General features: G+C 48.9%; 1 protein-coding gene across 1 annotated transcript in view; it reads left to right on the top strand.

The window, feature by feature from the left end:
* LOC111156475 (kinase suppressor of ras 2) overlaps positions 1-16,109 on the top strand; it is a 390,957-nt gene that overhangs the window by 231,198 nt on the left and 143,650 nt on the right. The window contains exon 5 of the mRNA XM_022517399.1: positions 2,727-2,911. Within this exon, the coding sequence (XP_022373107.1) occupies positions 2,727-2,911 (185 nt within the window). The remainder of the gene's footprint in view (positions 1-2,726; positions 2,912-16,109) is intronic.

The following is a 16,109-nucleotide window of genomic DNA, read 5'->3' as shown; positions in this document are numbered from 1 at the left end:
AAGAAAAAAAAAAAAAAAAAAAAGGAAAAAAGTGGGATTGGGGGTCTGATTCAGGCACAGTGATGGTGGTGACAGCTGAAATGAGGGTGGAAAGTGGCTTGGACCAGAGCTGGAAGGCTGGAGATGGAGAGTAATGAACCAATTGTAGAAGTAAGGGTTCTCAGGACCCTTTTAGTTCAGATGTAGTGTCTGCAAATTAGGCTTCAGAAAGGTCAGAAGAACTTTGCTAGATTCCAACCCTAGAATGAATAATCCTTTGCTGTACTTGGTGAAACAGCGTGCATTTTCCCTAAGCACAGATGAATGGCCCCTAAGCCGGGTGTCTTCCTGCCATGGACGTGCAGCCTTGGCTGAGCCCAGCTCTGGTGCTGCCCTCAGCACAGCCCCAGAGCCGAGTCAGGGACCTCTGACTTGCCCGCCTGTGCGGACAGCAGCATGGTCCATCCGGGGCTCATACGGCCTCCAAAGGATGGAGCTGCCTTTGCCGATGCTTTGTGCCCCCTTAGTTGGCTGCTTTCCCCAGAATTGGCCCCGATTCCAGGGAAGACATTTATGTAATAGATTTCTAATATCCTGCGATCATGGAAAGATGTTCTTTTTAATTACACCTGCAGGATATACTACAAAATAGGCACTGAATCTTACACAGTCACAGTCATTTGTGTCTGTTTTCTCCTCTGAGCATGCCGGGTAATGAGGGCAGATGGCAAAGGTGAATCCCGCCTTCTGCCCATGAAGGCTTCCTCGGTGGGCAGGAAGTGATGTATGATGTCCTGTCACCTACTCTGATCAAATAGCCATTCACCCCCGAATTTCTTTCTCCCACTCTCTTTTCCTCTGCTCTTTCTATCCTCCCATCCTCTTTTCCTTCTTTACCTCTCCATCCATCCACCCAACTTCTATCCTTCATCCTTTTCATCCATCTTTCTATCCATCCTCGGATCCCTTTTCTTTATCCATTCATCCGTTTATCCATCCTTTGTCTATTTTCTCATCCATTCATCCATCCTTCCTCCCTTCTACCTTACCTACCTTCCTTCTTCCCTACCCTTCTTCCCTCCTTCCTTCTTTCCATCCATCCACTCATCCATCTATCCATCCTTCCATCCATCCATCTGTCCATCAAGCTTTTTACCCATGCATCTGTCCAACTCACATTTATTTATATATACCCCTTCTCTGCTTCATCTGTGGTCTTGAGTTCGTAAAGCAAATTGACGGTCCACCGTCACTGAGCTACTGTTAAACTTGTGCTGAGTTGGACTTGGTTCTCCTTATACAAGGGATCTGGCCTTGTCCTTTGATGGCCCAGTGCCTCAAGGCTGCCGTCAGTGTTTTGGAAATAATGATGGTATCTCTTGCCAGAGGGTATGACTATATCCTATTTGTCTGCCAAGGATAGTGGTGGGTTGAGAGCTGCTGAAGGTTTCAGGTGAAAAACATGGCTCCTGGCTTCTTCCAGGTTAATTCCATGCTATACAGACACCGAGTTTAACCTGCTCATAGTGATGTTAATAACGGGTCACCCGAACCCTCGTTCAGTCCCCCGGCCCTGTGCCAAGCACGTGATCTCATAGATCTGCCACGGCATCCTTCTTACATGGGTGCTGTTATTTTCCCCATCTTCCGGGTGAGGAAACTGAGGCACAACGAGAAGAGATCACTTTGCTGAGGTCCCAATCAGGACCTGAGCGCCGCCCCCCTCCCCGCCCCGTCCCCAAAGTTGGCGAGTCTAACTCCAAAATTATCCTGCCTCGGTGTAGATGCCTCTTTGAATCTCCACCACGGGAGACTTGTGGAATGAAATGCCACTCCCTTGTTTCCCTCTCCTCTGCAGCCATGGGCAGGGAGAGCCAGCTAACGCACGCGGCTCTAATGGGAAGTGCCTTCCTGGGCCTTGCTGCAGACCCCTAGGGATATAATAAGCAGGGCTGCCAGCCGAAGCCCTGGGAGGGAGAGACTCTGCAGGTGCGCTTGGATTCCTTAAAGCTGATGAGCAGCAGGCCTCCTGAGGAGGGTGACTTTTAGGCTGCGTGTGTGGGAGGCCTCCAGTCTTTAATTAAGGCACCTTCCTGGGCTCTCCATCTAGAAGGGACAAAGTTTGCAAGGAGGGTTCGCTCTGGCCGCAAGGTGGCGCCCAACTCCGGGCCAGACGCGAATGGGGCGGTGGGGGGAGGCGGGAGGGGGGGTGCAGAGTAGTTAATTTGGGATCCTCTTCTAAATCACACTCTCTTAAACTGATCACCCAAGCAGGGGGAGGGGGAAAAGTGTTTCCAGAGCAGCTCCAATGGTTCATTCCATTCAGCTGGTGCCAAGCCAGGGGCTGAGAGAGTCAACAACAAAAACCACGGGGTTCCTGCCCTCAAGGAGTTAGAGTGCAGCAGGATTACGTGCCAGTCATGACCCAGACTGGTCGTTTAATAAGCTTTTAATGAGCACCTACTGTGTGCCAAGTTCTGTGCTAATTGCCCAGGACAGGGAAATGAACAGTACTGAATCATTGCCCTCAAAGACCCATAGTTCACTTGGGGGACAAAAACTAAAAGAACAAATTTGGGAAAATAGGGAAGTACAGCCCCAGGGATACACTCAGAATGTTGTAGACAAATTGAAGAGGAACACCCAATTCAGGCGGGGAGGGAAGGGAGTATCAGGGAAGCCTTGCTGGAGGAGGGGACACCAGAGCGGAGTCACACTCCCTTCTCTTCTTCTTCTGTCTCTTTCAGAGCCAAGAAGAAAAGCAAACCTTTGAACCTCAAGATTCACAGCAGCGTGGGCAGCTGCGAGAATATTCCTTCTCAGCAACGCTCCCCCCTCCTGTCGGAGCGCTCCCTCCGCTCCTTCTTTGTGGGACATGCACCTTTCCTGCCCTCCACCCCTCCTGTCCACACCGAGGCCAACTTCTCTGCAAGTAAGTCACCCGCCGGGGCCGCCGGGGCCGCTGCACCTTCTCATCAGCCAGGTGCACGCTCCCTGTTCTCTCTCGAGAAATGCTCATGAAATGCTTTGAACAAGGCTCACTCGCCTCCCATCTGAGCCACTCCCGCCCCTTGGGATGGTTTTGAAGGGAAGGGGCGTCATTAGCCCAGGGAGGTTGGCAGGCTGTTGTCATTGGTCCCGCATCCCTACTCTTTTTTGCCTGCAGGTGTGTAGGGATGACAGAGGGAAGCAGGCAGACAGGGCATGAAAGGCAACATCAGCTTTTTCTCTCTGCTTCTCAGCTGCCCGGTCCTAGGATTTTTCTTGGGCCGCTGTGGATCAGCATCTATGATTAAATTTTGTAATTCCCACCCCCCTCAACTCAGGTCAGCACGGATCACCTTTCATTTCAAAGATGTATGTGGGTTCAAACTGGGTTGAGCGTGGCCTGGGGTGTTTTACATTCTGCTCCCACGAATTTCTGCTGGAGACAAAGTGGTTATTACTTGGAGCGGAAATGGAACTTTCTGGTGATCAAGGGCTGAGGTTTCAGAAGGCTTTTCATCTTCTCTGCCCAGAGGCCCATTTTGCTGAACAGGCACAGATGTGGTCAGAGGGGAGCCCCTGAAGAAAGCCCAACCAGTCCTGCAGCTCAGACACCGGCTCTTACGGACTGGGAATTCATGAGGAGGGGCGTGCTGCTGGAACGGGACGGAAATAACTCAGGGCCCCAACACAGCCCCCGGGGTGATGATGCCGCTGTTCTGATTAATGATAAACAATGTTTACTGAACGCCTGGTCATGCCTTTCACCCACACACACAACCTCGTTTGGTTTTTACGACAAGCCATTGTGCGGATGAGTGAGTCCCATTGTATAGATGAGCAAACAGAGGCTCAGGGACATCAAAGAATTTGGCAAACTCACGCAGCTGTTGAGTCCTTGAGCCAGGGTTTGAAGGTGGTTCCCCCTGACTCCGGAAATGGGTACGCTTCGCCATCCACATGATTTGAGCCAAGATCCCTCGACTTTCATCGGGGTGCCTTTCTCTGGAGGTAGGATTCTATTCTGTTATTTACATGGGGCTTTTTGAACTTTTTTCGGGAGGCTGTGGACCCTTGGAGAATTTCATGAAATCTGTTATTTCTCTCTCTGGGAAAATGCACACAAAACCTCCAATCCGGTGTCCAGTGTCCAGACCGTTGGGCTCAGAGCTGTCATAGCCCCCCGGATGGTTGGCCTGGGTGGAATGGTGAAGTCGGTCCACACGTGGGCAGTGTGTGTCCCTGTAGGAGTCTGCTGAGGGCCCAGAACCAGAAGAGACCCGTGTGGACATCAGTTAGGAGAAATTCCAGAGCCTGGCTGGTCTCACTGCCCAGGGGGCACAGGCCCTGTATTAAGCAAACGAAAATAGCATTCCTGATGCATAGCAGCACCGGAAGGCCAACTTATTAATTTTTATTAATTCCATTAATTAATTAATTAATTACTTTGTCGAGAGAAATCACTGTCAGAGAGACCAGAATTCCTCAGTGGGGGTGGGCCTGTGTGGCAGTGTGAGGGTGTCCTGGGAGCCTAGATAAGGACCAGCGGGGTGAGGATGTAGCAAATGTGTCATAACAGCGGGCGAGACAGGATGTCACGGCCCGGGAGGGTGATGCTGGGGGCCAGTCCCAGTTCTGTGTCCTTTGGAGCAGTGTGCCTGACCCCGAGCAAGTACAGAGCCCTTCTGAGCCTCAGTTTGTTCATCTGTAAAATGGGCTCACAGTAGACACCCTCCATAGGTGGTTATGAGGATTAGATCGGCTCCTGTGTGTCAAGTCACCTGCACAAGGCCTGGTGCATAGTAGCTGCTTTATACACGGTGGCTGTCGTGGCGATGTTAATCAGCTCCTTTTCCCCAGCAGTATTTGCATCCTCTGACTTTCTGATTAATTTGAGGGCTGTGGGTGAATGCCTTTCAGTTAACTGCCCCCCACCCCGCCATGATTCCCCATGGCCCTAAGAGTACTTGGAATTTACCTTGGCAGGAGCCCGGGTGGCTGCCTCCAGCAGCCATCTGTCTCTGGGTATCATCATCCCTGGGGGCTGGCCCACAGCTCTGCCCTTTAGCTCTGTCCAGGATAAAAACATCTTCAGCTTGCTTAAAAAACCACCAATGTGCACATTTTGACCCTTCCTCTCCTGCCAGAAAGTTTTATGAGGATTCACCATGGCTCCCAACTTTTCCTGCCTGCCCTGGTCTCCATGGGACAGGAGAGGCTTCTTCTCTTGCTTGTGGCCAGGAGCAAAGTCCTTAATGAAATCAGTCCTTAACACTAAGAGGCCAGAGAAGCACCATTGCCTCTTTGGACTGTCCTGGTCCTCGGAGGCAGAGAGGTCGCCCTCTGGTCTACCATAAGGAAGGAAAGTCAACATTTGGGTCTCAGTAGGAGAACAAGGGTGTCCCCAAATGTTAGCTGGAATCCCATGGACCAGTCCCATTTTCATTGATCCTAACAAATGACAGAAACAGGGGGCAGCCCTGAGAATAGGTTCCAGGTTAGGAAATGAGAAGCTTTCTGTTAGAGTCTCCGTGATGCCACCAATTGCTTGTGTAACCTCTGTCCCTGCCTCGTCACAGTTAAAGCTTGCCACAAACGTAGAGGCAGGCTTTCTAATTCCCATTCCATAGATAAGGAAACGGAGATTCAAAAGGGGGAATGATCTTGCCCACATGGTACATTTTGAATCCCAATTCAACTCTAGCCTGCATCCCTGTTCTTTGGTGAAGCAAATTCCTTTCTCTGGGTCTCAGTTTCCCCAACTGCATAATAAAAGACTCCACAAGGGTCCGGTCTGGAGCTTAGGAACTCGGTGATTCTAAGGCTAAGCCAGTGACCTTTACCTGGGCAAATCTTTTGACCACTTAGAGTGTGGGTTTGAGGACTCTGGGCTGGGATGGTTGGGAGGATACAGGGGTCAGTCTCTGGTCCCCTCTTGCTTGTAATAGTCCTGTTCTCCCCCTATTCTGAGCTTCAGAAGAGACCTTTCTGCCTTTGGGTCCCAGTGCCAGCCTTCCTCTCTCTAACCCAGCGGAGGGAGCCCCTGATGCGTGTCCCTGCGAGGCAGAGGCTGTCAACCCCTTTGTCACCGTCAGTTCTGGCCGTGGCTGATGTGAAGAGTGGTGATCTGCCATCTCGTTACCCCCACTGGGGATGCCTGCTGGGGATGCCTGGGGACAGCATTAGACAGATCTGGCTGTAGAGTGGTCAAGGCTCAGACACTCAAGGTGCCCAGCCTCCTCCGAAGGGCCACGAGAAGGACTTCACCTCCTTGGGCTTTCTCTATGTCCCTGGTCTGGGAGTGATGAGCAGGGCAAAGGAGAGGAGAGTCAGGAGGCCCAGCTTACAGAGGAACCTTCTCGAAGGCTAACCACGGACAAAACACAATTTGTTAAACCCTTCTGCTCTGCATGGAAGGTGGTGACTCAGGAGGGAACCTACCTCCCAAAGAAGTAGAGAACAATGGACTGAGCTCCCCATGCTCGCTGCATTTATTCTCTGTTTCGCTGGGGCATGCCACGTGGCCCAGATGGTGTCTGATAGGATGCCCTCTACCCATGGACCAATTTGGGTCCAACCAGCTGTGTGCTGGTGGCTCCATGTAGGGTATCAGGCGGCCACTGTATTTCCCAGTAAAGAGTCTTCTTCGGAATAAAAAACATACTGTCTAGATGGGAAGGAGTGATGACTCCTCATCATTCATTAGTGGGTGGTGGAGGTGATTTGGGGAATATAGCAACTGAGCGGTTGCTGACATATCGTTGGGCACTCACTGAACCCCCTGTGTCTGTTTCAACCTGGCGAGCGTGTAGTGAAGGCAAAATGAGGAATGGGTGTAAGTTTCCCAGCGCAGGGGCTGGTGCTTAGAGTACTAAGTCTCAATAAAGAGTAGGTTTGGCAACTCTTCTGCTTGTCCTATGGTAGGATCGCTTGTAACAATGATTGCAAATGACGATAATAATGGCAATTGGCATTTATTGTGCGTTGACAAGGTTGCAGGCGCTGTTCATTCAGACAAAGCAATTTACTTGTATTATATAAGCTTCCTGGTTCTCCATCAGGTAGTTTCTCTTCTTATCCCCATTTTGCCAATGAGGAAACTGAGGCTGGGAGGGTTTGGGTAGCTGGCCCGAGATCACAAGGGCAGGTAGGAAGCAGAGTTTGCGCTCGTCCTGAATCCCCCGTTCTGTAATGCTGAGGGACGCAGCTGCCATACTGTCTTGGCTGAGACCTCTCTGCTCAAGTAAGGGCCTTAACTTGTCCCAGTTTCCCTTCTCACACCCTGGCCTCATTGGGGGATTGTGTTGTGGGGGTCAGCCTTGCTCCAAGGATGCCTCCTGTTTATCCGCATGCTGTGCTCAGTCAGAAAGCAGCCCCCACACGGGCTGGCAAATTGTCACCTTGCCAGACTCTGGTTGTTGATATGCAGGGGATCCATTGTCCCAGGTGGTAGCTGTGCTGGGGTGGGGTGGGGGGTGGGGGCGGCTAGGCAGCTGCAGAGAACGGACAGAAGAGTAAGTTGCACACAGCTTCTGCAATTCATTTTTCCTGGACATCTTTGGTAGAAGATGAGGAATGACAGGCTACTTTTTACCACCTGCAGGGTTCTGGGTGGTTTTTTTTTTTTTTTTCTTTTTTTTTTTTTTTTAGCTGTCTCTGGGGGTCTAGGACTTCAGGGCTGTAGCTAGCAAAGGGACCAGGTGACTGATGATTCCCAGACGGCCCCTTCTTGGTCCTAATGGCCCCAGCCGGAGTTTTATACAGGGCCCCAGTCTTAGAAAATATTGTCCTTCACGGGGCGCCTTGAAAGATGGCATGCCCTCTCCTTGCCCTGTGTCACCGTGCGCTCTCCTTATCTCCTCGCTGAGCATTTCCCAGTGCTTTTTCTTGGACCCAAGGCAACAAAGAGTTGACCCTCCATTGAGGGCCCGGCCCCGTGTGCCTCGAGGCTGAGTCAGAAGGCTGATTTGTTGAGGGAGACAGCAGGTAACAGTAAAGACTAATGAAGCTGAACTGTATAGTCCCAAGAAACCAGCCATCGGGATGGGGGTGATTATATAATGGGGTTTAATGAGGCTCGAGGCCAAGGTTCATTACCCCCAGGAAGAGGACGAGGAGGAGTGCATGTCTTGACAGAAGTTGGCTGCTTGAACCCTGTTCTCGTCTCAGAATTTTGGGATTTTGAGAAGTCTGTGTCTGACCTGACTCAGTGGCGGCAGTTTCAAGGGGGAACCTATAGGCTGCATCAGAGTGTCCTCCAAAGAATGTTTCTTCCCCCATAATAAACAGGTAAAAATGCTGTTTCTCCTTCTCTTCCCCTGCCCCCTGCCCCCTGCCCCCTGCTCCTGGCAGATGCAGGAAGCATTCTTGTAGCCTGGAATCTTTGCTGCATTTCAGGAACTCTGATACCAGCAGGCAGGTCCTTAGCACATACCGGCTCCTTAGCAGGCAGGTGCTGGTCAAGGCACTTCTAGGCATTAAATTGTATATACCTAGAAACAAAATCCAAAAAGGTTCATGGTGGGCACTAGTCCTTTGTACCATCCCTCTGTCAATCCTGTTTTTATTTTATTTTTTTAAGATTTTATTTATTAGAGAGAGAGAGAGAGAACAAGCAAGGGGAGCAGCAGAGGGAGAGGGAGAAGCAGGCTCTCCACTGAGCAAGGAGCCTGATGCGGGGCATGATCCCGGGACCCCAGGATCCTGACCTGAGCCAAGGGCAGATGCTTATCCAATGGAGCCACCCAGGCGCCCCTCAGTCCTGCTTTTTAACAACTCCTTCTGTGTCTTGTTCTTTTGAGAGTCACTTCCACTGTTTAAGCTTCTCAAAGTGTGTCCCGGGCCAACAGCGTCTGTATCACCGGAGAGCTTGTTAGAAATGCAAACTCTTGCTTACCCCCTCGCAGACCTACTGAATCAGAAACTCTGGGGAGGGTGTAACAGTCTGAATTTTCACCAAACCTCCAGGGGATTCTGCGCACTAACATTTGAGAATCACTCGGTTATACAACAACCTTTTTTTTTTTTTAAGTTCCATTTTGAAATAATTTCAAACTTACAGAAAAGTTGCAAGAACACCACAAAGGATTCCTGTACCCACCTCCCTTTACTGGGATTCATCCATTTTTTAACATTTGCTTGTGTTTGCTTCCTCTGTAACCCCCCACCTCATGTTCCGTCTCATTTTTGTGAACCATTTGGGGCTGTGGGTCGTCTATATATACTCTTACATAACCACACAGAGGTACCAGGTTCAGTAACCTTGCCGTTGACTCAAGACTTTCATCGAACCATACTCCTATTTCAGCAATTGTCTCAATAGCATCTTTCACAACATTTCATTCTCCCGGCACGGGAGCCCATCCAGGATCACATATTGTATTACGTGCTTGCGTCGGGCTTGAAGAGAGCTCCTCAGCCTTTCTTTGTTGCTTGTGACTCTGATGTCTTTGAAGAGTGGGGACCAACTTCTTCACGGAGTGTTCCTGGAGTTGGGTTTGTGTGTGGTTCTCTGTGTTAGACCCAGGCTCGGCGGTTTTCACATGACGTCTGCTTCCTCTGGGGTATGTTCTTCTTGGTGGTTCCCCTCTTTGTGGACCTGGTGTTTGCATTTTTTCCAAAGAAGTCAGAGATCATGACTTTTTTTTTTTTCTTAAGATTTTATTTATTTATTTGAGAGAGAGAGACCACAGCTGGGAGTGGGGGGGGAGGGAGAAGGAAAGGTAGACTCCCCCCCGCCGAGCAGGGAGCCTGACACAGGGCTTGATCCCAGGACCCCGAGAACATGACCTGAGCCGAAGGCAGATGCTTAACCCACTGAGCCACCCAGGAGCCCTGAGATCATGATGTTAGGAGAAATCTCCCAATTTTAAAATGTCAGCACCCAGTGAAAAATCTTTTAACCCCGTTTGAGATGCTATTAAAAAAATCCCATAGGTTGGTGGGTTATATTCCGTCTTGGGGCTCCCAATTTTTAAATTCTGTTCTAAAATCATAGAGATCAGAACTGATAGGGGACTCAGAAGTCACTGAGTCCAAGCTCTTATTTTACAGAAGGAGAAACTGAGGCCAGAAAGTAGAAGGAATTTGCCCAGGGTTTCAGAACTGGGGTTTGAACTTGGATCTCCTGATGCCCAACTAGTAGTTTTCTCCCTCAAGATGCCAAGGGATCTTGGCCAAGATAATTGCCAAGATAATGGCCAAGATAATTGCCAAGATAATTGCAAAATTATAGGCTTTGCGGCTACTGAACATGCTCCAGAGGAAGTAAACCAGGACTTTTTTTAAAAGGTGACACCTTGGGGTGCCTGGGTGGCTCAATGGATTAAGCCTCTGCCTCCAGCTCGGGTCATGATCTCAGGGTCCTGAGATCGAGCCCCACATCGGGCTCTCCGCTCAGCGGGGAGCCTGCTTCCCCCTTTCTCTCTGCCTGCTGCTCTGCCTAGTCGTGATCTCTCTCTCTCTCTGCATCAAATAAATAAAATCTTTAAGAAAAAAAAAAAAGGTGACACCTTGGGGCGCCTGGGTGGCTCAGTGGGTTAAAGCCTCTGCCTTCAGCTCAGGTCATGATCTCAGGGTCCTGGGATCGAGCCCTGCACCGGGCTCTCTGATCAGTGGTGAGCCTGTTCCCCTCCACCTGCCTGCTACTCCGCCTACTTGTGATCTCTATCAAATAAATAAATAAAATCTTAAAAAAAAAAAAGTGACACCTTTTGTGTACGGACGGCAGTTAATGTGTGTGTGTGTGTGTGTGTGTGTGTGTGTGTGTGTGTATGTGTTGCACGCATGTGGTTATGAATGTTCTAGGCGAGACAACTTCTGGGTTATCATCAGCCCTTTCTTCTCTGTAATTTTGCAGTTCTTGCCCTAGCGCAAACTGCTTGGGCTCAGCATGCAGTAGACAACCTCAGACCTTTTGTTATGATTGCTCCCGCCAGGAATTGTGGCAGCAAAAATTGGATGGTAAGTGGTTGGCATTAACAGTCAGGGGGTCCTTTGTATCTTTTGGAGTGAGTCCTGGTCCTCAGTCAGGTACGCATTGTTGGCCTGGGCAGTCCCATTGCCCGTCATCAGGACGTATGTCTGACTGTACCTTTGTCCCAGTAACATCCTCCCCCCTCATCCCTGCTGAGTACTTCAACCGATTTCATAGCAACAAGAGAAGAAGTAGCGAGTAATGTTGCTATAGAACTATGCGGTGTGCAAGTGCCATTCCTATTCCTTGCCCGGGCTCCTGTATCCCGATTCTGTAGATGAAGAAGCGCATATTCCAAGAGGAGAAATCCACACATGGCTTCAGGTTACATAACACATCAGAGACTAGAAGAGACTAGTTGAGCCAAGGCTAGAAGCCATGGTACCCTCAGACTTCAGGTTGCACGTGCTCTCTGTACATAATTTGGCCTGACCACATTTCCGTGAGACAGAAGGTCGGGGTCTGGTGTGCTTGTTTTAATCAAATTTGTTTCCATCCCCAATAAAACTAATTCATCTCTGGTGGCCCCCTCTTGTACATCTATCCAACTGACCAAGTCTGTATTTTATCCAATGTGATTTGTGGCCCTACCTTTCCACGATGCCCCATTTCCAAGTCTTGTCTGGCTGACCTTCTAAATCATGGTTGACAGACTTTCTGTAAAGGCCATGGTAGTAAATACTTTCAGATCTGCAGGCCGTATGATCTCGAAGACAACTACTCAGTTTTGCCCTGAAGCATGAAACAGCCATAGATCGTCTTCCAATAAAGTGGATGTGTTCCAATAAAACTTTATTTACAAAATCTGGCAAGGGGCCAGATTTGTGTCATGGGTTATAGATTGTGAGTTCTGTTCTTCCAGTTTTTTTCCATCTCCTCCTCTATCACCACACCCTGGTCCAGACTACTCAGTAGTCTCCAAGTGGATCTTTCCATATCCAGTCCACCAAAGTGATCAGGCTCCCAAACCCAGGTTAAGATTCTACCATGATCTTAAGTGAACTGCATTCTCTTCTGTTTTGCACTCATGGGTGACTGGACACCCTGTCATTGCTATCCCTTTGTCTTAATCACCACTACCTTGGAAAGCATTTCCTAACTTCCCAAGTTATGTCAGTTACGTCTTCTCTCACCTCTTGCACTTTCCTTCTGAAACATTTATCACAATCCGCAGCTATTTCTTTAATGTCCTGTTCCTCCCAGTATCACTTCCACGAGAGCTGTGACCACATTGCTCTCGCTTGTAACTGTCTCCATTGTGCTGTGCATGGAGCTGGCCCACATAAATATTTTTGAATGGACATTTTTGAGCATTCGCTGGGCAGCCAGTGCTGGGGGCCTTCAGCTGCTCAGGTTTTAGAGGACAAAGGAGAAAGGACTCTGTCATCCTCCAGAACTACAAAGCTGACTGAATTTGGCATCATCGAGGCAGGAACTGAAGTCCTTGGACTTTGATGCAGTCTTTGGGATATTATGCATGGTCTTCTGCCTTAACTGACCAAAGAAATGGCCATTCAAAGCAAAACTGCCAAAAACCATTTTGTTGATTGGAAACAGACAGGTCTTTATCCCTGTATAGTGGTAGTAGTACTAACATAGAGCCTGACACTTACAAGTGACAAACAATACAAGTCGAGCTTTTTGTTTGTTTGTTTGTTTGTTTTAGTAGGAAGGTCATTTATTGGCACATGTAACTGAAAAGCCCAGGGGTTGTATAGGCTTCAGGTATGGCTGGATCAACGGACTCAGTGCATGTCCAGTCTTGATCTCTCTGTATTTTTAAATTTGGCTCTTCTCCAGGGTGGTTTCACTTTTTGGCTACATGTGGTGGTCAGATGACCTCAGAAGTCCCTTCCCTGCTCTGGTCCAGAGCAGGAAGAATGAGATTGTTTAGGTCTGAGTTTCACTGATTCAACCAGCATGACCATGTGCTCACCTCTAAACCAATCAGTGGGGCCAAACAGGTGGGAGGTTAACATATTAGCTTAATCTTGGGCTGTGATCTTTACTTTTGGGCTTAGAAATTGTGGGTTTTGTCTAAGAATGGAGAATGAATGCCAGGGAAGCTGATAACCAGTGTCCATTATAGTAGTAATGAATAACGGAGGTCCCTATCCTAGGGGTTTTGAGAACATCCTTCTGGCCAAATTAATTCATTACCCAAATTGGTGGGGACACATCTCCACATTGTACAGAAAACACTTTCAGTTCTCCAAGCATCTCCGTTGGACTGTGTTTCTCTGTGATCCCTGACAAGGAGTATTTTTATTATCCCTCTGACAGTCCTTGGGAGTCTCTAGAGAGCACACAGCCTACCTGAGAAGGTTAAGCCATGGCACTAGGGAGAGCCTCAGTGCCATTCCCAAGACAAACAGCATTCCACTATTGGCCAGACACCAAGCTGAGAGTCGGACGAGCTTGGGTTTAAATCTTATCTCTGCCATTTACTACCTAACATCTGTGAGCTTCAGTTTCCCTATCTTTAAAATAGGCATACTCCGCCTTTCTTGTGGAATGGTTACCAAGCTGAAATGAGAGAATGTTGAGCGCTGCACCTAGTATAGAAAGCACTATCTAAGTGTCGTGGTCATCGAAACTACTGTATGGTGTTTGGGTTTTGGTCAGTTTTGATCCTGACTGGTTTCTGCTGGACATCACCCCACCTGCCACCATACCTGAATAGAGTCATCAATATTGATTGAATTCCTGATATGTTAAGTGTCTTAGTCCATTAGGGCCGCCATAACAGAGTACCACAGACTGGGTGGCTGATAAACAAGACATTTATTTCTCATAGTTCTAAAGGCTGGTAAGTCCAAGATCGAGGTGCCAGCATGGTCGTGTTCTGGTGGGGGCCCTCTCCTGGCCAGTGTTTTCTTACTGTATCCTCACATGGTGGAAGGGGGCCAGGAAGCCATCTGGGTCCTCTCTTATATGCACCCAATTCCATCCATGAGAGTCCATCCTCATAACCTAAGTCTACCTCCCAAAGACTCCACTTCCTAAGACCATCGCATTGGGGGTTAGGATTTCAACATATGAATTTTGGAGGGCCACAGACATTCAGACCGTAGCACTGAGTGTCGTCAAGGCATCAAATAAATGTCTGGTACCGTCCCCGACCTCAGAGAACTTGCAGTCTGCTTGGACACAGCCAAAAACTCCGGACCAAGAGTTGGGAGATGGGGGTTCTCCTCCCAGAGCTGTTACCCCTGGCAAGGTGGCCCTTGTTAGATCGCTGAACATTTCTGAGCCCCTGTTTCTTTATCTGGAAAATGGGCGCATCAGTGATTCCCTGCCCATCTCACGGGAATGTTGATTGTTGGGAAGTCTGTGACCACCCTCTGAAAACTATAAATTGTTCAGATGGACAAAATACCATTATCCCTGCCCAGTAAGAAGCAATACAGACAGACAAGCAGTGCAGATGTTCGGCTGTTATGCATTTGTGAACGCTGTTTAATCTGATTGGCTGGGCTTGTGTTCTGATTGGTTGAGCCTATCTCCTGATTGGCTGGGCCTGTGTTCTGATTGGTCAGATCTGTATTCTGATTGGTCAGTGCCCATCCCATAACCATTGTTAAATATTCTCAGACACCCTTAAACACAAATGCCTCCTTCACTAAACACAAGACAATCCTCAAGCCTCAGTTTCCTGGTATGTAAAGTGAGTATAGCCATATTGTCCTCCGCAGGGTGGTTTTGAAGACTATAGGAGATAAAGTGTGATTGGATTGAGGTCAGCTTCCCTGCTCCCTAAAGGTGATGTCTGTCCCTCTTGTTCGCTTCTGCGTCCTCAAGGCGTAGCTCATCGTGGATACTGAAAAGTAGACTTTGAACGAATAAATAAAGCCCAATGCCTCCTGCTAGGGGTCTGGTCATTCCTCAGTAAATGAGGATTGAGCACATAGTGGGTAAAGGATGTACTTGGCGTGGGGCAGTAGGGAGGGGTGAGGACTGTGGAAAAACACAGAGCACCCACCCTTTCTAAAGACAGTGGCCACCACTCACTTCCAGCCAACTGTTGCTCTATGGGAAGGGGACGAAGTGTCACCAGATGATCCAGATTTCCCCAGAGAAACCGGACATAGGTTTCTGTGGGCAGTTTCAGTTTTTAACGCATTGGCAATAGAGGAAATGCTTTAAAAATTCTATCCTAGTTTAAGCAACATTGGTATGGGGGAGCCACCAACTAGGGACCATACCTGCCACCCCTGGCATGGCCTTTGCTAATTCTCATCTCAGGAACTTTTCAAAGTGGTGGGGTCAGCCCTTCTTCTCATCCTCCGGATGGTGCTCCTGGGGTCCTCTCCTGACCTCCCCCGTCACTCCCATGCCACACGTCCTCCTTGCTACACGTTTGCTCCTAGGGGGCAGCTGTGAAAACTCTGATGCTGGGCATTTTACTTATTTGTTTCTCCTTTTGAATGGGGAGAGTCCTTTTTTTCCAAATAACAGCATCAGCATGAAAATATGTGAAATACACATGAAAAAAAAAAAGAGAAGCAGAGTTGTTCTGGGTTGTATGCGGAAGGGGGCCTGGTGTCCTGTCCCCATCCCTTCCTCCTGTCCCCTGACAGTGGGGATCCTGGGACCCTTCTTTGAAACTCAGTTTGTAAACTGCTACTCTAGGTATTTCTGTAAGTGTAATGAATGAATGGGAAACACAGGGCCCTTAGAAGGGAGAGTATTTTCCAAAAGCCCTGATTCCTGACTGGGTTCAGTCATCCCAAGGCTGACATGTCTTTGACCAGTTAGAGACCCTTCCCAGCCTCAGTATGCATCTAGCACCTGCGGGTGTCGAAGCGTACATCCTCATCATAACAACCCTGGGAGGAGGCAGCATCTGATTTTCTTACTTTGGAAAAGAGAAGAACATGGTCAAGGGAAGTTACCTGGCTGACACAGCATCACCAAGAGGGAGGAAGGGCCGGGGTGACATATGTTTCTCTTAAGATCCAGGGCTTTTGTCCTCTTTCCTATGCTATAGAGTCGGGTCTAGAGTCTTAGAGGGAGCTTTGGAATTAGAAGGTCACCTGCAGAACATTCCTGTGAAACCTTTCGTGAGCCAGAATGGTGTGAAGCAAAGAAGTAATGAGCATTTTGCAAAAGCGAAAATCCTCCTTGGGTTTCTTTCTCGTGATGAATACAGGTCCTAAGGCAGGTCTTT

The sequence above is a fragment of the Enhydra lutris genome, unplaced genomic scaffold (assembly GCF_002288905.1).
Source record: "Enhydra lutris kenyoni isolate GAN:26980312 unplaced genomic scaffold, ASM228890v2 scaffoldscaffold46, whole genome shotgun sequence".
In the NCBI taxonomy this organism is placed as follows: domain Eukaryota; kingdom Metazoa; phylum Chordata; class Mammalia; order Carnivora; family Mustelidae; genus Enhydra; species Enhydra lutris.
Note: the sequence above shows the minus strand (reverse complement) of the source record. Positions and strands in the feature narration are given on the sequence as shown.